The sequence below is a fragment of the Leucoraja erinacea genome, chromosome 13 (assembly GCF_028641065.1).
Source record: "Leucoraja erinacea ecotype New England chromosome 13, Leri_hhj_1, whole genome shotgun sequence".
Lineage (NCBI taxonomy): Eukaryota > Metazoa > Chordata > Chondrichthyes > Rajiformes > Rajidae > Leucoraja > Leucoraja erinaceus.
In genome coordinates, this window is record NC_073389.1 from 32,681,805 (window position 1) to 32,706,388 (window position 24,584).

The 24,584-nt window shown below is 43.2% G+C and overlaps 1 protein-coding gene across 1 annotated transcript in view; it reads right to left on the reverse strand.

Moving 5' to 3' along the window:
* Positions 1 to 2,141: 2,141 nt before the first annotated feature.
* Positions 2,142 to 24,584, reverse strand: part of LOC129702477 (zinc finger CCCH domain-containing protein 13-like) — a 94,677-nt gene continuing 72,234 nt past the window's right edge. Inside the window, 7 exon segments of the mRNA XM_055644207.1 lie at positions 2,142 to 4,076; positions 10,412 to 10,569; positions 11,833 to 12,033; positions 15,424 to 15,576; positions 20,105 to 20,566; positions 23,391 to 23,727; positions 23,729 to 24,393. Coding sequence (XP_055500182.1) covers positions 3,906 to 4,076; positions 10,412 to 10,569; positions 11,833 to 12,033; positions 15,424 to 15,576; positions 20,105 to 20,566; positions 23,391 to 23,727; positions 23,729 to 24,393 — 2,147 coding nt within the window. The 3' untranslated portion in view covers positions 2,142 to 3,905.

Below are 24,584 nucleotides of genomic sequence, written 5' to 3' on the forward strand. Positions count from 1 at the left end.
ATCGAGGGGCCCTTGTTCATCAGTCTATGAAAGTAAGCATGCAGATACAGCAGGCTGTTAAGAAAGCGAATGGCATGTTGGCCTTCATAACAAGAGTTGAGTATAGGAGCAAAGATTGGTCCTGCAGTTGTACAGGGCCCTAGTGAGACCTCACCTGGAGTATTGTGTGCAGTATTTGTCTTCAAATTTGAGGAAGGACTATTGAGGGAGTGCAGGTTCACAAGGTTAATTCCCGGGATGGCAGGACTATCATATGTTGATAGAATGGAGTGGCTAGGCTTGTATACTCTGGAATTTAGCAGGACGAGAGGGTATCTTATTGAAATATACAAGATTATTAAGGGATTGGACACGCTAGATGCAGGACACATGTTCCTGATGTTGGGGGAAGTCCAGAACCAAGGGCCACAGTTTAAGAATAAGGGGTAGGCCATTTAGGACTGAGATGAGGAAAACTTTTTCACTCAGAGAGTTGTAAATCTTTGGAATTCTCTGCCAATACACTGGCTGTTTTCAAGAGAGATTTAGCTCTTAGGGCTAAAGGAATCAAGGGTTGTGGGGGACAAAGCAGGAACGGGGTACTGAATTTGGATGATCAGTCATGATCATATTGAATGGCGGTGCTGGCTCGAAGGGCCAAATGGCCTACTCCTGCAATATTTTCTATGTTTCTACACTTAAAATGCATTCCTGGACCAACGTGTAATTGCTTTTTTTGTGTATGAATTTCACATATAAAACATCGTGGGAATTTAACTCAGTTTATCTATTTAAAAAAAAATCTTAAACTCTAGAGATAAAATGCGATTTTTATAGAATATTGTTTGTTCAGGATAAAGTGTGCCACGAGTTAATAAGTCCTTGGCCATTGCACTTCAACAGAACACAGTCAGTAAATAGTGCATTGGGTAAATGGCAGAGTCCTTCATAATTTAAATAATATGCTGCAATGAAGGCCATTGATTCATGTTAAGATTTATGGCCCTGTTTTCACTGCATGCCATAGGGATATCAGTGAGGTTATCAAATAAGAACACCAAGGCCAACATTTTCAGATTAATAATCTGCTCATAATATACAATGAGTCGGTTTGTTTATTCATTATTATGTTTTACATTCGGCTTTACTCAGTACAATACATCATGCATGCTCCCTTGAAAGAACATTTCATCCGGTATTGGTATCCGATAAACTTTATTCTTATTTTCCCATGGTACTTTTAAGAGAACGCTTCAAAGAGAGGAACAACATTTCAGGTATGAAGAGATGAATTACCAAACCTGCTCATTGACGCTAGAGAGAGAATTATGTGCTGTGAAGGGCTGATATCAGCCCAAACATGGGCTCTAATACCAGCCACTGTTACTGCAGAGCAGTGAGGTCTTCTTTAGTCAACCACTAAATCAATTACAGTTCACAATCCATTTCCACCCTAACAAAATTCCATAGGCAAAGTCACTAGATAAGTTAATATTTAATAGGGAAGCATCATCAAAACAACCACAAGGACCTCCAATGTTGGCCCACCACCCGCTGTAACTTGTTAACCTTTGTTACATTGAGCACTTCACATGTTGTAGAATTGCCTTTATCAGAGCACAATGCTTTCACATCATTTTTCCATAAGGCAATAGTCCGAACAAAGCCCCATTTGGAGCAACATAAATAGTCTTTCCGATACTTATGAACTGTACTTAATCACAGTAGATGCCAACAAACTAATTAATCTCGCAAAAGCTAAAGAATAAATGGATATCGTCAAATTAGTGGCAGGAGTGAAATTTAAGAGACAATCTGGGTTGCTCCCATGGGAGGCTGTGGGTTCTGGAGCAATGAGGATTTTAATGACTGAGATTGACTTTTGTGAAATAATCAATCAAAATGGAATCTAGGTGTCGATGTCATCATTTGACTAATTCTACCTTAAAAAACAGTCATCAAGTTTAAGTGTAGAATACATTACAACAAACTTCTATTCCAGGTAATATTCTATTCCAGGTAATAATTCCAGGTGACTTTAGTATTTAATTTTGCTTATGTTTGTCCTTTGACCTTTGCTCAAGAGGTGACCTGTGAGCTGAGGTTAAATGTGGGTTATTGTAGTTTACCATTTTAGAATGGTGAATTTCAAACTGAGACCATTTTGACACACTAAAACTTAACATATTTATTTAAAATTCAATATGGGCACAAAGTATAAAAATGTAAAAAAAACAATACAATACACAAACAAAACATAAAAATGTTCACATTAGATCAGATATCCTACAACTACAATTCTGACAAAATATAGGTTTAGTAAGGTAAGGTTGGCTGCTATAGGATAGATATATTCAAAAAAAGTTGTCCTTATCCATAACATGGCATAAGTTGATTCCTTCAAGTGACCTTCTGTGAAATCAGTTATCAAAAAACGCAAATCATGTTACAAACTTGTACAAAACTTATTCATTTTGATTTAGATTTACATATGGGTCTTGTGCTGCATCCTTCCATTGTTCAATGGTTTTACATTAGAAAAAAATCAAATAAAAACATTTATGCAATTGTGGATACCAATACAATTCACACATTGATAATAACAACATTGAGTTTAGTCTATGGACATCTACTCATAACTTCCAATCCATAGTTGCTTTAATCCATGGTTATACAATTTGCTTAGTTTAAAGGAAATTCTTGCAGTTTGCATCCATACATGTCTGTTAACCATTTACTACTGGCAAGCTAAATTGCTCCATCACCATAAAATCTGCCTGGTTCTTAAAAAAGTTACATTAGTAGCAAAGCCATTTGTATATTTTCTTATTACTTAATGAGGGATCCTTCTTTCAAAGTCACAAGCCATGGATGAAATAAAGTTCTCCACTGTGACACAGTATTTAGCACAAAATACTCACCGTCTAAACTTTAGTGTAAATATGAGGCTGAAAATCAATGAATTTACTGGCCTGGAATTTATGATTGTAATTATGGAGAGCTTGCTATTGTTATTATTATATAAAATTGACATAAACCTCCAGCATCTGCACATATACAGTTAAATGAGGACGTTTCTGTTAACGATACTCTTGTCCTTCACAAGATTCAATGTTAAAATATTAACCCCCAGCATAATCAATACATCCTCATCAACTTCACTTTCTGGACTGCACACATTGTTTTAAAAAATGAAGAAACTAAGCCTTATCGATTGAGGTGCAACCATATTTTTTAGCCATATACCAAGTCACAATTACAGACAGTCTGGATGCCCATGATAAACCAATGTTATGTGTGAAATGCCATTCCCCCATTCCATAGATTAAAAGCAATAAAACTGAACACTTTTTAAAAACTTGCTGATGATACTTCAGAATTATTCTGCTGGTTCCATTCATTATTTTACTTGTTGCAAAACTGAGAGCAGCTAGTAGTGTTTTCTACTTCCTGCTTTTCAGTCTGTGAATTCTTCAATCTGAATGGATGATCAGTCCGCTAGGTAACTTCAGTTTCTGAATTCCACAGATCCCAGTTGGCGTCAGACTGAAAGTTATTTTGCACATCTTGACAACAGCAAAATCAGTGGCATTAAATTGCAACCACCCATAATTCCAGTGGAACATCTCCTTTTACATATAAACAATAAAACAACACTTTTAAACAAAACTGTGAGGGTTTTATTAAAGATTTCAAATCTGTACTGCAAAAATGAAACATTCACTTGTCCAGTAGATAGAACAGTATTTGAATTCCCAAAACAAATAGTCTTGAAAGCTGGAAAATTACATTTGACCACGCCGGGCCAAAGTTAGGTTTGTAATTAAGCAAGTGACATCCTTCCAAATGTTCAGGTATAGGAACCAATTCTTTGTATGCAGATTCCCCTATATCAAAATCAATCAATCCAGGATACTGCCAAAAATTTATGAAACACAAACTTCCTGTTTAACCTTAGGTCGCGAAATCTTACTGTCATCACTTTTTTCCTGCATGTGACCATGGCACAGAGCTTTGCGTTTGAACAACCGAAGGCTTGATCTGAGAAGATCGTTGTCCACAACTGGTTGATTTGTATACATATGCTTGGAGGCACCCTGATAAAAATATAACAAACAAAATATCAAAATCAATAACTAGATTTTTCACTAGTATCAAAAATGTTCTTGCATAAATCTCCCTCAAGTAGTTAATTCAAAGCACAAACTTCTAAGTGCACATTTGTGTAAGCGGGCTCATGGAAGGTACAGTTAGGAAAGTATTGACATTGTGCAAAGTAAAGCTAAATTTCTACAGAAGTCACATTAAGGCTTTAGGGAAGCAGGTGCTAAATACAGAAAAATCCCAGAGTGATCCAAGGGGTGTTTATAACAGTGGTGATGCATTTTGGGAAATCTAATGGGTAGGACCGGAGTAATGTGTTCAGTTCTAGTCTCCACACAATAGGAAGAACATGAATGCACCACAGTGGGTGCAGTGGACCTTTATTGGAATATTGGGAGGATGGACCATTTCAGTTGTGTGAGAGATTGGACACGCTGATTTTGTTTTTTTGGAGCAAAGATGGCTAAGAGGGGATCAATTGAGTGGTATACAGTGCCTTCCATTATGTTTTGGACAAAGACACATCATTTATTTATTTATTTGTCTCTGTACTCCACAATTTGAAATTTGTAATAGAAAAAAAATCACACGTGGTTAAAGTGCACATTTTCAGATTTTATTAAAGGCCAATTTTATACATTTTGCTTTCACCATGCAGAAATTACAGCTATGTTTGTACATAGTCCCCCCATTTCAGGGCACCATAATGTTTGGGACACATGGCTTCACAGGTGTTTGTAATTGCTCAGGTGGGTATAATTGCCTCCTTAATGCGGGTATAAGAGAGCTCTCAGCACCTAGTCTTTCCTCCAGCCTTTCCATCACCGTTGGAAACTTTTATTACTGTTTATCAACATGAGGACCAAAGTTGTGCCAATGAAAGTCTAAGAAGCCATTATGAGACTGAGAAACAAGAATAAAACTATTAGAGACATCACTAAACCTTAGGCTTACTAAAATCAACTGTTTGGAACATCATTAAGAAGAAAGAGAGCACGTGTGAGCTTACTAATCGCAAAGGGACTGCCAGGCCAAGGAAGACCTCCACAGCTGATGACAGAAGAATTCTGTCTATAATAAAGACAAATCCCCAAAAACCCGTCCGACAGATCAGGAACACTCTTCAGGAGTCAAGTGTGGATTTGTCAATGACCACCGTCTGCAGAAGACTTCATGAACAGAAACACAGGCTACACTGCAAGATGCAAACCACTGGTTAGCTGCAAAAATAGGATGGCCGGGTTACAGTTTGCCAAGAAGTACTTAAAAGAGCAACCACAGTTCTGGATAAATGTCTTATAGACAGATAAGATGAAGATTAACTTATATCAGAGTGATGGCAAGAGCAAAGTATGGAGGAGAGAAGGAACTGCCCAAGATCCAAAGATCATCTGTAAAACACAGTGGTGGGGGTGTTATGTAATACACCTCATCTGTAAAACACAGTGGTGGGGGTGTTATGGCCTGGCATATATGGCTCCTGAAGGTACTTGCTCACTTATCTTAATTGATGATACAACTGCTGATGGTAATAGCATAATAAATTCTGAAGTGGATAGACATATCCTATCTGCTCAAGTTCAAACAAATGCCTCAAAACTGATTGACCGACTGTTCATTCTACAGCAAGACAATGGTCCCAAACATACTGCTAAAGCAACAAAGAAGTTTTTCAAAGCTAAAAAATGGTTAATTTGTGAGTGGCCAAGTCAATCACCCAAACTGAACCCAATTGAGCACGCCTTTTCTATTGAAGAGAAAACGGAAGGGTTAACTATGCCAACCAGTACCATACAATATATTATTGTGACAGCCCTGTACCTGCTAGCACTGCATCCCAATACTATATACTGGACAGGTATGTGACCTCCAGTACACCCATTAAACACAAACCTACACCCATCATTACACTACCCATCTTATCGCGATCTGTGCCCACCATTACTGCCTTCCCAGTGATATACCCGTTCCCATCAATATTGTCCCTGTGTTCCGATGACAGAACTGTCCTCACCAATACTGTAGCACAATGCTTTACAGCGACAGCAATGTCATAACCAATGCCTCACCCAGTGTTATATATTGACAGACTGATCCCAGGCACTTACAGTGACAGGTCTATGCCCACCAATGCTATGTTTTAGTACTAATCTGTTGCAGACTTGTATTTCTCAGTGTTGTACCAGAGTGTTATATAGAGACATGTGCCAGTATTATAGTGTTATTAAACTATGACAAACAAGTGCCGGCAGTACTGTACTTCAGTGCTATGCACACACACTTCTGCATTCCAGTGCTCAACTGCATTGCTATACAATGATATGTCCACCAGGCACAGCCTCCACAGTTCTGCTCCTGATCACCACATGTTTCTATATGATGATGTCACTGGCAGCACCCTTCAAGTAGTTGGAACTGGCCTATGGTTTCAAAGTAAAAACCCCCCAGCTTCTTTGATTTTACCAGAGGATTGTCACCCTTATCAAAGCCATAAGGGGTAGATATTTCTTTTAGAAATGGAAAATTCCATAGCACACGTAACCCTAGTCGTGATCACTGAGAAGAGGAGGAGGCAGTGATATTTAGGCAGAATTAATTGCAGTGGGCCGGAAATGAAGGCATAGTTTAAGATGAAAAGGGCAAAGTTTAAAGAAGACTACGTGGGACCCGTTAGGTCCCATTCTCACACGGTAGGCCTGGTCCCCCAACGCAATATTCCACCACTCATGCATAGCCGCCAACTGCGCAGGCACGGCTGATGAGTTCCTGTTGTGATGACCCTGATACCCCCTCCTCCCTTCACCCCCCAACTTCGCCCCTTGCTCTTCGTTCCCAAGCACTCACTCCATCCCCACTCAACCCCCCCCCCACCATCCACTCTTAGCGGCTCTCCGGTAGTGCTGCCATTCTCGGCCATTGGGTTCCCATTGTGACGTAGAACATGCAGGAAGCGGTGTGAGGGGAGGGGATGCATTGGTGGGTGGGCGGGGTGGGGGGGGGGGGGAAGTTTTGTGGGCGGGGGGGGTGTGGGAGGAGGGAAGGGGTTATGGGGGTAGGGGTGTATGTGGGAGAGGTGTATGTGGGAGGGGGGGGGGGGGGGGGGGGTGTGTAGTGGGGAGGTGGGGTGCATGCAGTGGGGGTGTGTGGTGGGGGGGAAGGCGAGTGGACTGGGGGTAAGGGGTGTGTGTGTGTGGTGGGGGGGAGAGGGGGGGTGTGTGAGAAGGGGGAGGGAGTGCGTGGGAGGGGGTGTGTGTGGGAAGGGGGGGGGGTGGTGGGAAGGGGGGGGGGGGGAAGGGGGTGTGAGAGGGGGGTGCTTGACCTCAGCGGCTCCAACTCTGACCGTAATCACCGGCACCGGACTCACTCAGCGGCTCCCGTCCACGACTCCTGTCGCACTCAGCAGCTCCCGGCACATTGTGGTGGTCACCGCCGCCCGTGAACACAGCCCCCCCCCCAGCCTGCGATCCCCCCCCCAGCCTACCCCACAGATCCCAGCCTGCGAACACAGATCCCCTCAGCCTGCGCAACACAGCCCCTTGCCAGCGGACACTGCCCCCCCCCCCCCCGCGAACACTGCCCCCCGCCCGCGAACACTTCCCCCCCGCCCGCGAACACTGCCCCTGCCCGCGAACACTTCTCCCACCCGCAAACACTTCTCCTACCTGCCCGCAAACACTGCTGCCCCCCCCCCCCCCGCGAACACTTCTCCTGCCCGCGAACACTTCTCCTGCCCGAACACAGCCCCGACCACACTCTGCTCACTCCGCTCCTTCAGCTTTATTCTCGCCGCCGGTGATTGACAATGGGTGCCGGAAGGGGCTTTGCTCTCCCGGCGAATGACAGGAGAGAAGACCAATAATTTTTGTAATATTTCACCAATCGGAATAAAACTTGATGCACTTGCCTCACAGGAGAATGGTGGTAAAAAATCGTAGCGCTATCGGGTACCGCTTTTACGCAAATTTAAAAACAATGCAAACCGGATGAGGACAAGATGAGTTTTATAAGTGTATATATACTAGACCAAGTGGGACCCGTGGGTATAGTACATATAACCACCCCCCACACACACACACACACTAACCACCCCCTTGATATTATATTAATATTATTAATTCACTCCTTTTACCTCTATCCCCCATAGCCCCCAACTCGCAGTGCGTCCAGAGAGGGAGTGGGTGGGGAGTAGTGAGAGAGGGCAGACACAGAGAGGCATAGAGAGAGAGGGGGGCAGAGACAGAGAGAGGGGGGGAGGGGACAGAGAGGGGGGGACAGAAGGGGGGGGGGGGACAGAAAGGGGGGGGAAACAGAAGGGGGGGGGGGAGAGCGAATGAGAGAAAGAGAGAGAGAGGGAGCTCAGGTACAGGGCCTGACTTGCTCTTTCTTTCTTCGGCTTCTGCTCCCGAGGGGGGGGGGGGGGGGGGGGGGGGGGGGGGGGGGGGGGGGGGGGGGGGGGGGGGGGGGGGGGGGGGGGGGGGAAGGTGGGGAGGTGGGGTGAGAGATGAGGGAGAGGGGTGAGGGGGAGGGCCGAGCCGAAGACCGGGCCTGGGCCGAGCCGAGCCAAAGACCCGAGCTGAGGCGAGTGGGCGAGCGTCGACCAAAGGACCGCGAGTTGGGCCGCCAGTCTTCAGCTATGATCTTTGGTCTTTAGTCGACGGCCCGACTTTTGAATAACGGGGGGGAGGAGGGAGAGGTGTCAGGGGTGACATCACTCGCAGCGTGAGGAAGAATGGAACGCAGATCCATTGTGACGTAATTAGGCATTTTTTCCATACGTTTTTTCAGATTTTTGAACATTTTGATTAATAGCTCGTGAAATAAAGCATTAATTTTTCAGATAAGGCGATTTTGGACTCCACGGGATAAATCTCTATTGGAATATGTAAAAATATTACCGTTAGCGCGTCGTTTTTTCGAGAAGATGTGATTATACACACATGCACACATCCAAGATCAATCTTTTTATAGTTATATGGATAGATGTGCAGGGCAAGATTTGGGTGGCGAGTACCTGGAACGCGCTGCCAGGGGTTGGCAGTGAAGGCAAATACAATAATGATGTTTAAGAAGCTTTAAGATAGGCACGTGAATATGCAGGGAATGAAGGGGTATGGATCATATGCAAGCAGATGAGATTAGTTTATCCACTATCATGTTGGGCACAGACAACGTTTGTTGAAGGGCCTGTTTCTGAGCTGTACTTTGCTATGTTCTATGTAAGACCTCTGCATTGATAGTATTTTTTCCTCCTGGAATTCTGGAATTCAGGGTTTGAAACTCACAACATGTTAATAGTTTAGGATCCAAGGAAGACAAATGTCCAGTACTAGGGGAATTAAGAATGGAGTCAGAGGAACGTGGAAGTGAGGAAAGGGAATGGAGAGAAAGTCTGAAGACAACTGAAAAGGAATGGTGCAGCAATACAAGGACTCAAAGACAAATATTGTAGACATATCTATATTACTAAAAGTCTGATCTTGACCGCTTTTGGCTCGCTGTGGTGTGATTTCCGAGAGAACGCCGCCACCTACGGCTGCTATTTTTGGCCACCTCGCCCAGAGCCCCCCTCCGCCTTCCGGGACCGGAGGATTTTTCCCATTGATGAAAAATCAGACAAATATTAGTGTTTAAAAAAAATTCCCCATTCTCTCTGCTGCCCCCGCTGGCGGAAGGGGGGAGGGACTATAAAACCCGGAAGTGTAGTCCCTTACTCAGTCTCTGCCAGACCAGGAAGCGAGAGGGTCACGGCTCTCTGAGCTGCGAATAACACTGAACGCGCTCCACGGTGAGTCCCCTTGATGCAGTTGTAAGGTGGCTGCTGCCCAATTGTTTGCCTCGCCTTTTTTAACAAGTTTGTGTTCACAAAATGAATTTTGGTTGTCGGGTGGCTGCTGCCCAATTGTTTGCCTCGCCTTTTTAACAATTTTGTGTTCACAAAATGAATTTAGGTTGTCGGGTGGCTGCTGCCCAATTGTTTGCCTTGGCTTGGCTTTTAAAATCGTTGCAACAGTTGGCTGCCAGCCCAAGAATCCATTCGGCCCACGTCTATACTAGCCCTCTGGAAATCAGTACCTTCAGCCCGCAACACCCATACTAGCGCAACAGAAAGCCCCCCCCCCCCCCCCGGCGAGCAATATTGGAATTGGTGGAATATTGCGTTGGTGACCAGCCCTCCCGTGTGATGCTGGGAGTCTACTTAGTCTAGTATTTACTAACAAAATGCTAAATGTCTGTATTTCCCAGCGTCAGGCAAAGATCTTGAAGCAAGCCAATGTTTATACTCAAGGAAAAAACAATGCTTGTACTCAATTAGAAAATAGGCACGTACTTTTTCATTTCTTACTAGCTGTTTGCGGATAGCAAGATCCCTACGAGAACAAAGTGCTTTACAGCAGGGTCCCAAATTGCTCAGCAGATGGGCTCTCTCCTCCTTTCTCTGAATAGCAGCCATGTTGAGGGCTCCAAGTTCATCTTCAAAAATGTTGTCTGCATCGGCACAGAAAGAAGAGTACAATGAATGAAAATTGTATTATCATTAAGAATGCATGAATCAGAAACATCCATAGAGAAACATGAAAAAGAAAGACAAGCAGACTATTACAACTGCCGTTAATCAGAATATCCAAACACTGAAGGGTTGATGGACTATGGGCAAATAGACATGCAGTAATATGGGAAGAAATACCATTTGCAGTTTCATTATGACCATCAAGGATAACTCATTCTCAGTAGCAAACTTAATAAAATGCCTTAGCTTCAAAATGATTTACTGCTTTTAAATGGTATTTAATACTGTGTGTTACCCTGATGCTTTTAGATCTATTAACATTATGGTCTTTAAATACAACTTTCCCAGGAATAATTAATTGGGTTTATCTGTACCAACATTGCACTGCATCAGTTTCCATGTTAATGCATTAACCTATTACAAATTCTCATTGCTGTCGGTGCTCAGCCAGTTGAAGGCTACTTGTGCGAGGTAAGTTCTTTATGTGAATGGCTGATGGAGACTTCTCCAGAGCTCCAGCCAGGCACTTTCTGAGAGAAATATCTCAGGAATAATATACACATGCGGCCTGTGAATGTCTGCAGCTTGCAGAAGACCGTAATGGTTGCAAATTACTGCTTTGCCCGTCTCTGTGAGTTGATGCAAAATTGAGAATAGTCTTTTTCTTTTAACTATAAATAATTTTCAGAATGAAGCAAAAAGTAACCACTGCAAGTTATGGCAGAAGTCAGCAGCAACAGCCTGGAATGACTTCAACTTCCTTGGGGGAAAGCAGTCTTGGGACATGCTCGGGCTGGTACCTGATATTGCAGGAGGTGATAGATCTGAATGAGGACATTGAGTGTTAGTCCGGTTAATGAAACACAATTTCAAGGAAAGTAAGGTTAGTACAAGCTGATTATTGTGAGTAAATAAGAACTGGTGTTTTTTTTATTGGAGTGACGGGAAATCACATTGGAAAAAGTTTGAGGGTTACACTATGTTGATGTCACTTTGGGATGTTTTGCACTAAAAATAAGATGCTAGCTTAAATCCACTAAGGAGTCAGGGGTGGAATTTCCGCAATAGGTTTGAAATACAGAAACCTGCACTATATGGATTGTCAATTTTCAATAGCGCACCACCATGTACTTCCTTCAAGTTCTGCAAAAGAATCTCCAGGATTACATCTAGAAGTTGTCTTCCACTACTCAGGTCATATTGTATATCAGGGCCAAGATAAAAAAGATGGTGTGACATACCTTTCGAATTGTTGATAGCAGCCCGACAAGTTTCATTGACTTTGGCAAACAATTCTGCACCAGCCAGGCGCTTTGATATTCCAGCTCGTAACAGGATTGCACCAGGTGTAAATTTTAACAAAGCAGCTCCGGGCTCCTTTGGCTCTTTGGGCTGCTTGGGCAACAGGCTTGACCAATCGACATCAATCACATCCATGGGATCTACAAAATAAAATGATCCTTTACTTTACTACCCATAACACATTTTTAAATCAGGTGACAAAACACTCCTAAAAATAGGTGGCGGGGTTCTTAAAGTGGCAAATCAGGATCCTCGCTCAGTTAAAACACCACCTACAACTGCAAAATTATAAAATTGTACAATTATATGAAGATAAAGATCTCCTAAATCCATTTCACAGCCATGGAAGTTTCTGTTAACATTAATTTTACAATTGACAAATGATATTGTCACTCCCAATATTCACTGCTTCTTATTGAAACAGCAGAAACGAACTTCTGATAAAAAATTAAACTGGTCTAGCCAACATTTGTAGAGGGTTACTTTACTTGTTCGTCTTGCAATTATTTTGTTTTAGCATGGTATATGTTAACATAAGTACAATGAAACGAATGAAAACATCCTCAATTATCGTGGAAGCGTTCGTTAATGTAAATAATATAAATTTTTGCTGAAGTTTTATTAAAATGTCATTCAGCATTTATATAATGAAGTATTAATTTACTTCTGAAGATAGGAAAATTTGATGCATTAACCATTGGATTAGGGCACCATCAGTCGCTAGACATATGGCCGAGGCTCAAATATAGTCTCCTGCTTGTTATATCCAAGATGACAAGCTGATTACAAACGTCTGAAAGTTATCAAATAACTGAATTCTAAAGTTGAGGTGAGAGTGAGTGCCCTTAACATCAATGAGACCTGGTGGAACATAAGTCAATGGGAATCAAGGACAAAATACCCTAAAATAGTCCAATGCCTCACAAAAAGAGTAGCGGTTAATGGGTAAATTCAGGACAAGGTTTTGCTACATGCAGCTCAGATTAATATGTTTGTAGAGAAGTTGGAAGAGAAATCGTATAATCATTAATGAACATCATTGCGTCTGACCTGATGACGGAAGCAGCTTTGTCTGATGAAGCAGCTGAAGATGGTTAAGTGAAAAACATTGCTCTGAAGAACTTACAGCAGGAGTTCCACAGGGAAATGTCCTTCTTTTGTTGCACATCTGGCTGATTTTAACTACTACAGTTGCACTCCATCTCTGGAGCCAGAGGTGAGTACTTTTGTTGGAAATGGCAGGCATTTGACATGTGGTTGCTGGTTTTAGAGGGCAACTTCAGTTTAATTTATTGTCATGTGTACCGAGGTACAGTGAAAAGCGTTGCGTGCTAACCGGCCAGCAGATAGACAATACATGATTACAATCGATCCATTTATAGTGTATAGATACATGATATGGGAATAACGTTTAGTGTAAGGTAAAGCCAGCAAAGTCTGATCAAGGATAGTTCGAGGGTCACCAAAGAAGTAGATGATAGTTCAGCACAGCTCTCTGGTTGTGGTTGGATAATTCAGTTGCTTGATAACAGCTGGGAAGAAACTGTCCCTGAATCTGGGTGTGTGCGTTTTCACACTTCTATATCTTTTGCTTGATGGGAGAGGATGAGAAGAGGGAGTGGCCAGGGTGTGACTCGTCCTTGATTATGGTCAGAAATAACTGATCTCATCTGCACCTATTCGTCCCTGGATATTAGGGTCCTTTTACTTTTACATTACATTTACAAATGTCCTTTCACATTTACACTGTGAAAATGTATTACAATATATATAGATAGATAGATAGATAGATAGATAGATAGATAGATATCTGCAAAGCGTGTTAAATGGGTAATAATCATTCAAAATTTAGGGCAATTTAAGCAAAAAGCTATAATTTCCCATAGATTTGTTTATGGTCTAACACCCTGAGACATTCTAAGGCATTCTAAGGCACGGGGACAATACTGCCATCTACCAGTGAAACTGCATGTACTACATAAGTAAGAATGAACTAGGCTCAAAGTAAGTCATCTGGCGCTGCTTGAATCCCAAGTGTACAAATGTAAACCTTTCTCATAAGATATTTTTACTTTCATTCAAGGAAAATTCCCTGTGCAGAATTGTTTCTCACTAGGACAGGCAGCATCTCTGGAGAACATGGATAGGTTTTGGATCGGGACCCTTCTTCAGACTGATTGTGGGGGGTTCGAGAAAGTTGGAAGAGAGGAGGGGTGGGCCTGGCAAATGATCGGTGGATACAGATGAGAGGGTTTTTTTGATAGGCAGATTGGTGGACAAAGGCCAGAAATGAAAAGAGAAAGAGGTGTGAATTGTGAAGCTAGAGGAAGGAATATAGATGAAAGGAGAGAAATGGGGAGTTTAGGCAGGGCACATGGAAGGTGGAGGGAGGAGAAGGAAGAATTGTTTTAAATTAAAATTAAATAAACTATTGGTCTTAACTCTGCCTCAGCGCCTTCAAGGTAGGCTGCAAGAGACGTCCCTGGGACACAAAGATGACCAGGTGAGGAGAGGGACGACGGTTCATGGCAACTGCTCCAGTACATTGTGAGGGTAGACTGACCAGACTTTGAATAATGGCGGCACCCATATGTAATATATGCAAAATGAATTTCACTGTGCAGTTGCATATGTCACAAATAAATCACTATTGAACTATATTTGCGGTGAAGCACAGTTTTGACATTAATTTCCTGAAATATTTAATTTCAAACATTTACAATTAAATATGCATTTGCTCCCATGATTACAAAAAATAGTCTTCTACTATTTGATTCCTTCAGATGAAGTTGAATTCAAAATGTGCTGGACTTAGGAGTCAATGAGTAACAGTAAATTCAGAAAATTGGAAAACCAGTCATATATGTCTTGTAAATACTCATGCGATTCATTATTTACTGGCAGAATGCAACTTTGTTGAAACAATAAGGATGTATCAGAGAGAATTGCTTCAGCTACTTATGGCACTTATGTAAAGATTAAAATTTAAAAAAAAAGCTTCAAGAGCTAAGCCCTACATAAAAATGGGATACAGTATACAGAGAGAAAGCACAGTTGCATTTGCTAAGAATTGCCAAGAACTTTAAATTGGCAAGAACTTTAAAACAAAGTGAAGTACAATGACCAAATAATTACCACTGCTAATAATTACCACAGGTTCTTTCCTGCGTAAGCCACAATTGATCAAAAACACAAAATGAAAACATAGGACTGCTACAGTGAATTCCTGTGTACTGCAATGACATTGGAAACTTGGGTACTTAAGCTTGTACTGATGGAAAAGTGTCTATTGCAATATAATATCAAGTAAATAGCAATACTCTTATACCATTAAAAATAATAAATAGGACATTTAAGTATGGCAAATGTACATATTTGCATTTTAGGCAGTTTCTGAAGGGGGATATTCAATTGAGATCTTTTGAATAGCCTTATTTCTTAACCATGCAGTATATTAATTGTTGAAAATTGTAAAATACACAACACAAAACCAATTTTATAGAAACAGTGCCGGTGTTTAATAAGGTTACCTGATACTTTCTCTTCATCCTGGTTTTCTTCTCTTTTTCCTGCATCATCGTTCAGAATCTCATCCAGCTCATCATCACTAATTGGTTCATATTCTTCACAAGCTCCTGACATGGATGACTGGGCATCATCTACTTTTCCATCTTGTTCACCAACTAATATAACAAAAAAGATGCTGGTTAAATTGATAGAACAATTAAACAAGAAACATTAGATTTACAATCAATATTTCGATTCTTCGTACATTAAATTAAACCAATTATATTGTTGGCGTCTGTTACTTAAAATACTGTTAGTAATAATATCTGACTGATAGATGCAGTGTTCATTGGCAGTCGGTGTCACCTTCATGGTGATTCCTAGCTCTAGCCACATGTTCCATGATGTTGATCCCAGTTCCTTTATTTAAAATGTATTAAGAAAATTATCTGTTCTATCCCATTAAATAAACTTAGGGTAATGATATTGTGCCCAGAAGGCCATGCAATCCATGGGGTCTCGATGGCTTCCAACAGAGCAATTCCCTTCTGTCCCCCCCCCCCCCCCCCCCCCCCCCCCCCCCCCCCCCCCCCCCCCCCCCCACCAACTTATTTTTCCTGTTTCTCTCTCATGCCATCAATTTCCCTTAGATCCGTTTAACAGGTACCTCCCGTTTGATGCTTTCACGGCCAAGAGGTAATATGCAACGGCCTATTCACTGATCAGCACATCTGTGGGATGTGGGAGGAATGTGAGGGACTCGTAAGCAGACAGAGCACCTGAGGTCAGGATCCAATCTGGTCCTTGGAGCTGAGAGGCTTCATCATCAGGCCCCACGTTTGGCACCGGATTGGAACTGTCTGATTCTGAAAATTAAACTATCGTGCTCTCCTGAAAACAGGATAGGACCCGACCCAACAGCAAATCTATCATGAATCTCACTGGCCCTACTCAAATCTCGTGCAAACCATCGCACTACCCATGCCCCATCATCCCATTCATCACCACATCCTCTGGACTTCACTGTTTCCTCCAAATAAGCATGGCCATAACAAAATAAATTTTAATATCTGAACAGATTCAAGATTCAAGAGATTCAAGTGAATTTATTGTCATGTGTCGCTGATAGGATAATGAAATTCTTGCTTTGCTTCAGCACAACAGAACATAATAGGCATTAACTACAAAACAGATCAGTGTGTCCATATACCATTATATACGTATATATATACACACATGAATAAATAAATGGATAAAGTGCAAATCACAGATAATGGGTTATTAATGTTCAGAGTTTGTCCGAGCCAAGTTTAATAACCTGATGGCTGTGGGGAAGTAGCTATTCCTGAACCTGGTTGTTGCATTCTTCAGGCTCCTGTACCTTCTACCTGAAGGTAGCAGGGAGGTGAGTGTAGCCAGGATGGTGTGGGTCCTTGATGATACTGCCGGCCTTTTTGAGGCAGCGACTGCGATAGATCCCCTCGATGGAAGGAAGGTCAGAGTCGATGATGGTCTAGGCAGTGTTTACTACTTTTTGTAGTCTTTTCCTCTCCAGGGCGCTCAAGTTGCCGAACCAAGCCACGATGCAACCGGTCAGCATGCTCTCTACTGTGCACCTGTAGAAGTTAGAGAGAGTCCTGCTTGACAAACCGACTCTCCGTAATCTTCTCAGGAAGTAGAGGCGCTGATGTGCTATCTTTATAATAACATCAGTGTTCTCGGACCAGGAAAGATCTTTAAAGATGTGCACGCCCAGGAATTTGAAGCTCTTGACCCTTTCAACCATATAAACGGGACTGTGGGTCCCCATCCTACTCCTTCCAAAGTCCACAATCAGTTCCTTGGTTTTGCTGGTGTTGAGGGCCAGGTTATTGTGCTGGAACCATATGGACAGTTGCTCGATCTCTCTTCTATACTCTGACTCATCGCCATCAGTGATATGTCCCACACCAGTGGTGTCGTCAGCGAACTTGATGATGGAGTTCGCACTATGACCGGCTACGCAGTCATGAGTATAGAGTGAGTACAGCAAGGGGCTGAGCACGCAGCCTTGAGGTGCTCCCGTGCTGATTGTTTTCGAGTCTGACACATTTCCACCAATACGAACAGACTGTGGTCTGTGGATGAGGAAGTCGAGGATCCAATTGCAGAGGGATGCGCAGAGACCCAGTTCTGCGAGTTTGGTAACCAGCTTGGAGGGGATGATTGTATTAAATGCCGAGCTGTAATCAATGAATAACAGCCTGACATATGAGCTTTTGTTGTCCAAGTGGTCCAGAGCGGAGTGGAGGGCCAGCGAGATCGCATCCACCGTTGATCTGTTGTGGCAGTAAGCGAACTGCAGTCGGTCCAGGTTTTTGTCGAGGTAGGAGTTGATTTGCGCCATGATCAATCTCTCACAGTGATAACATTTCAAATACTTGTAAAGGGTTTTAACATGCCCTGACAATCCAAAAGATGCAAAGTAAATTGCTGTTGGGCTTCGTTTGCTGCAGTTTGCTTCTCTGCTGGTTATGCTTTTCTGAGTAAATTTTTTTTTTTTGCTGTATAATCGATTGCTTACGTTTAAGAATACGTTGAGAAGCCCAATGCTTGCTTTGCCTCAGCTCTCAATCAATGGTTGAGATAGCGTTGTTAATAGACTCTGTTTATTTTAAAATCTGATACTCCAACAGTTTCAGGGAAAATGAGTTTTGCACTACAAAATGTACATGCTCAACATTGATACTCCAGAAATAAAAAATCATACATTTATAGGCAACCTCTGTCAATTTTGAAAGATAAATCATTATCCACATTTATAAATAAAAATATGAAATCTATATTATAATTACACTTCCAATCCGTGGTAGTTTTACCTAGCACAGCTTTTGTACCGTACCATAGAACAATCAAACTGTATTTCATTATTGCTGCAAATTTTGCTATCTAACTAGAAATAATATTAAATTCCAGTATCATCCAAAAATACAAGTGAGATATTTACACCTCTGAGTCACGTCTTTAACTTTAATTTAACCTGAATATATCACTTTAATGGCAATGCTTATGAAATATACCAGGAGATTAACAAGCACAATGGGTGTAAAAGAATAAGCCGTAAAAAAGATCCAGGATTATTCTTTATAAAAAGATGGTTTTAATTTAAGTGCCAGCTGTGGCACAGTTGGTACCAAGAAGAATGTGTGTTCAAGTCCTATATCTGAAATGATGATAGTTTGTTTGAAGATGTGTACCAGATAATTCTAGACTTGTCTGCAACCTCAGATGTCTATCAACGCCATTCTCTAACCATTATTACGAACTGTACATGACAAGTAGTATTCCCATGCTACTGCCAATCATATAATTGTACAGTGCAGAAAGTGGCTTTTCAACCAATCGTGCCTGTTCCAGCTCTTTGAAATATCTGCCCAAAAGTCTAAAATCCAGAACCCCTTTAAACACATATTAGGAGCCAGGCATATGCCAGTTGGTCCACAGAGTTAACAACATTGGTCCACAGATTTAATAATGTTATGGCTGGCTTAATTGTAGCCTCGACTCTGCATTCCTGTCAACAAATAGTAACCTTTCACCTCCTGTCTGCGTCCATTATCCTTTGAGGAAGAGTACCAAACACTCATAACTTTGTTCCACACGAGGAAACATTCTCTACACATCACCCCATTGAAACACCCCAGGATCTTTCGATCAAATCTCCCCCTTATTCGCTTTATTAACAACACATTTTTCTTCTTCTACAAAGATCTTCAATAAAACATATCATTTCACAAAACCATGCCTGAATAAAAGCATTTAACATTTTCCTTATGACTGCTGTTATGCTAACTGAAATTACCTGTTTTCTAGCTACCTTTTTTAATACATTTTCTATGTTCCAATTTAAAGGTTGCTGTATCCAGGAAATTTATTTCCAGATAACTGTTGCTGTATCCAGGACATTTTAGAAAATTAAAATCAATGCATCAATTATCTCACTGGCACCAGTATTAAAATCCAAGGATGAAAACCATCAGTGCTTACAGACATGACAGCCTGCAACTCTAATAATTGTCATTGGCCTGGTTATTATAATATTCTTGAATCTTTCCCTTTCTTTCAATTTCCAATTTAGTTGATTCTTTCACCCCTTCAGATCATATAAAAACAATTCTCATCCACTTCAATCCATTGGGTTAATTCCTCTGATTATCAACCCACACACCGGACTGGCGGCATGGTGACGCAGCAGGAGAGTTGCTGCCTTACAGCGCCGGAAACCCGGGTTCGATCCCGATTACGGGTGCTATCTGTACGGAGTTTGTACCTTCTTCCCGTGACCTGCGGGGGTTTTCTCAGAGAACTTTGCTTTCCTTCCACACTCCAAAGAAGTACAGGTATGTAGATAAATAGGCTTGGTAAATGTGAAACATTGTCCCTAGTGTGTGTAGGTTAGTGTTAATATGCGGGGATCGCTGGTCAGCACGGACTTGGTGGGCCGAAGGGCATGTTTCCACAGTGTATCTCTAAACTAAACAAAAAAATCAGCTTACCCCTATTTACACTCTCAAACTATTTGCACGCTACTCTACATCTAGGCACGAGAGGTTGAACGCTTTACCAATTATTTTCTCTTGCATTTATCTTTAACTAAAGTGGCCTCAGTTCAATTTTAAATGATTATTCTCTATTCTGTGATTAATCTTTACATTTTAACTCTACCTTCAACGTTATCAACGGGTTCATCATTGTGGACCTCTTCATTCTCTGACTCCTTCACTGGTTCCTTTACATCTCTTTCACACGTCACTGCAGCTGCAGATTCATTTTGCTCAAGTTGCTTCTCAGTTTCTCTTCCTGGTCTTGGTTCTACTCGGGTTTGTTCCAACATGGAAACAGCTTCCAGAGTTCGTTCTTTGTCTTTATCAGGCACTTCTGCAGGTGGTTTCTGTTTCTCCTTCAGGACCTCTCTTCGTTTGTCTTTATTTCTGTCCCTGCTTTTAGCCCAATCCCGATGTTCTCCATCCCGCTCCCATTCTCTTCTCTCTCGCCTTTCTCGATCCCGGTCACGTTCACTATCCTGAAGCTTTTCTCTGCTCTCAAAGGATCCAGTCCTGGAACGCCCTTGTCGATCCGATTCAGGGGAGCTTCGTCTAGAACTGTGACTTCTAGAATCTTGACGATCTATAAAATGTGGCAAGAACACAACACATTGCTCAGGAAAAAAAATGACTATAAATTTATTTTTCCATTTCCATTTAATTATTGTATTCCATATTAAAGAGGTGACATCTGCTATCATGGGCAGCCATATTATGAACCATCTCATGTTTTCCGATTTGATAGCTTCATTTATTCATGCGGTATAAATCAGTGGCAATTAAAATAGTATATAATCAGCAATGAAACAGAGAAAACAGATCTTTAAACATAAAAAGTGCTTAGAATAAGTCTAGAAATAAGTGACCTGAAACGCTGATACAAAGCCTTTACTAGTTACTTCTTAGATCAAAACAAGACCTTGTGGAGGTTTCTGCACAATCATGCTCAAAATTGGTGGCTAGGATATGTTATATCTTACACTGATAGTCTGAAATCTTTTGTGACCTCCAGACATAATACACTGGTACGTCAAGAGGGGTTGCTAAATATTCTAGTAGAAAATCACCAAGAATAGCTGGACTGTAAGGTAGAGAAATTTTTATTGTGTAATAGAATTATAAATAGTTTGAATAAATGCTAATAACACCGTTGCAATTACAAATTCATTTTTTTCTTAGATCTTTGCATATATAGATTATCCTGACTATAATAATGCTAAATCTATCCCTGGTTTTGTCTAGATTTCTTTGCTTTCAGTGGCTTTAGTAGTTATAAGATTAGGGGTTGGTCATATAAAATTGAGGCTCATAAGAACTTCTTACAATAAATGGTAAATCTTGGATATTCTCCACCCTGGATTGTCTGGAGGTTAAATCATTGGAGATATTTAAAGAGCCAAGTAGAACCATTTTTTAAAAAAAAGGTCAGGGAATTAAAGGCTGGGATGAACTGACACAGAAGAGGAGTTAAGACCACAACCAGATCAGCCATGATCATATAAGTGAGTTTGGTATTCCGAAAAAGGCAAGGAATCATGGGATTTGTCAAAGGTCAAACGCTATAAATAAAAATCGAACGAAGTGCTGTAGATTCAGTGAGTATAGTTTGGATCCGATTTTTTGTCTTTTTTCAAGTTTGTATTTGTCAGGGGGCAGATCGGGCGGGCAGATGCGAGTGGGAGACCGTGAGGGGGGAGAGACTGGACCGGCAGAGACATTCTCGGCACCTGCACGCACAGACCCGCGCCTCATCCGCAGCCAGGATCGAACCTGTGTCCTCGGCGCCGCAAGCAGTGCCGAACCGCCACTGGACCGTCCCCCCCCCCCCCCCCCCCCCCCCCCCCCACTCGAGTGTCCCATCCCCCGGGGGGCGGCCGGAGACATCCGGACCAACGGGACACCGGCCCCCAGGCAGCGTAGAGAAGCGCCAATCCCAGCTCACCTCCGTCTCTCCCGCTGGGCCAGGCCCGGTCCGATGACATCAGCGGACATCCGGACCGACGGGACACTGGCCCCCAGCCTGCGCGGAGAAGCTCCTACCACAGCCCAACCCCGCTCCAACTCTAGATGAACCCGCTCCCCGATCGGCTGCTACGGCGACAAGTGCCAGTTCGCCCATGGCCTGGCCGAGCTGCGCTCTCTCAGCTGCCACCCAATGTACAAGACAAAGCCGTGCCGCACCTTCCACACCACCGGCTTGCCCCTACGGTACCCGCTGCTACTTCATCCACAATCCCGAGGAGGAGCGAGGGCCCCGGCCTCGCCTGCGCCAGAGTGCCAGCCTGGGCTGAGCCTCCTACGGCCCGGCGCTCGACTGGGTGCGCTGCAAGCGGCCTTTAGCACCGACCTGGATTTGGATCTGCGCAAGGGAGGGGGAGGAGGTTGCTGCTGCCGCCAGCACCGCCAACAGCACCAGCAGCTCCAGCAGGCGCCCGGCTGCCCATGGCCGGCAGGGGCCTGTCCGCAGACTCTCTCTCTGACCAGGACGACTCCAGCAACAGCGGCTCCGAGACGCCCAACGTCGAGCAGGGCCGGCGGCTGCCAATCTTCAGCAGGATCACGGAGTTGGACTGAGGGGAGGGGGTGGAGGTGGAGAAGAGAAGTGAATCAGGGTGTTGCCTCTACCAAGCTGTGGCTGGGTGCCGTCTCCAATAGGGTGTCATCCTCCCCTCCGGGTTTGTGGGGGCTGTTGTACCATAGTGTGAATGACTAAAGGGGGCAAGGGGTGGTGGAATCTTTCCCATTGAGAGAATGCAAGTTCTCAACAACCACTGGAAAAGGCTAGAGGTGCAGCCGACGGTCACCGGCCCGCTGCGGAATGCCCCCCCCCCCAGGAGCCGGAGCAGAGCCAGCGCCTTCCCCCTCGCGCTGGCTGCAGGTCCAGGGCCGCCTCCAGAAAAGGACAGGATACCCGGAAGGCAACTGGGACGGCCCAGCAGCAACGGAGAGCCAGGCCCAACCCTGCCAGTCCAGGGCTTCCGGCCAACACAGCGGGGCAGGCAGAGCCGAACTGGAGCCAGTGGCTGCAGCACCGGCTGCAGGTCTGGGGCCGCCCCTGGACAGGGATGGGACACCGGGGAGGGGACGGGGACGGCCCAGCAGCAACTCAACAGCACCCGCAGCGATGGAGAGCCGCCCCCGCCCCCGAACGAAACGCAAGCCTGCACACAACACAGCACCACCGTTGCCTAGACTGTTTATAGCTAGTGACCAATGACCTGGACATGTGCAGTCGGAATACTGAACTCGCTTATTAAAGTAGCCAACTCTGGTTACTATTTTCTAAAATTCGCATGTTCAATTTTGTTGTGGAACATGACATAATGGACATAACCACAAATATTTACTTTGGCATATGCTACTGCTCGCATTTAACATGCCATGGAAAGGGGATATTCTTATGGTACCTGAGGAGGTGCTGCGGCTGGGCTCCCCACGTTTGAGTTGATCTATTCGGGATTTACGTTCACAAGGTTCAATATTTCTGTACTTCTGCCCATCTCTTGCAGTTCCAAGCTGTAGTTTCCTCCCACCACTCTGATCGTCTCCACTGCGATGTGTAGATTCGTTTGATGGTGACCGTAAACGGCTAGAAGTCCGGCTACGATTGCTGCCAAGGCTACTACTCCGTTTGTGCTCATCTGTTTTACATGGACGATTGTCAGCCACGGTAGGTGCTTCTATTTTTTTCCACCTCAGCTTTCTGAACTTTCCTTCGAGAATCTTCAACGCTCTTATCAGAAATTATACTTTCTTCACGATCTGGCACATCTTCATCTGACCAATCACTGAAAACGACATCACCCCCTCCCTGGGCATTTCCTTCAGCACTCTTCTCAGACACATCTTCAACAGATTCTTCCTTTACTGTTACAGGTGGAGTTCTCGGGCCCTTCCACTTTTTGGCTGGTGGAACCACTTCCTCATCAGAAGCATCTGAATCGTCTTTAGAGCGTTTACGCTTTTTCTCGACATTTTTCTTCTTTGCTGCTTTCCTGGGCGATAAAACTGTTTCCTCTACCAAGGGCTCAGCAATGTATTTTTTGGATCCACAATCATCATCTCTTTTGTTTTTCTTTTGAGACTTACGCTGTCCTTTGTTCTTTTTCTTGTTCTGTTCATGCCTTGCTGTCAGTCCTTCTCTATCATCGCTAACGTGGTGTGTGGCACTGTCAGATTCTCTGCTTCGTGAACTCTCAACAGTTTCGACAGTGTGCTCTCTTTGCTTGTCCCCTGAGGATATTCTTTCTCTTATGGTATGGTCATCACGCCTCCTTGTGCTTTCCTTTTTGTCTGATTTCCTGTCATCATCTTTCCAGCTGCTTGTTCTATCTTCAATAACACGTGGTGGACTGACTGACCGACAATCTTGTGGACGTACCACTTGACTTAATAACCGATGCTTTTCACCTAGAACACAAACATGCAATCATCATTTCCAACAAGACAGTAACCATCTAACCTTGATATTCATTGGCATTACAATTCTTGTGTTCCTCTATCAACAACATTCTCAAAGTCACAAAATGCTGGAGTAACTCAGTGGGGCAGGCAGCATCTCTGGAGAGAAGGAATGGGCGATGTTTTAGGATCGGGCCCTT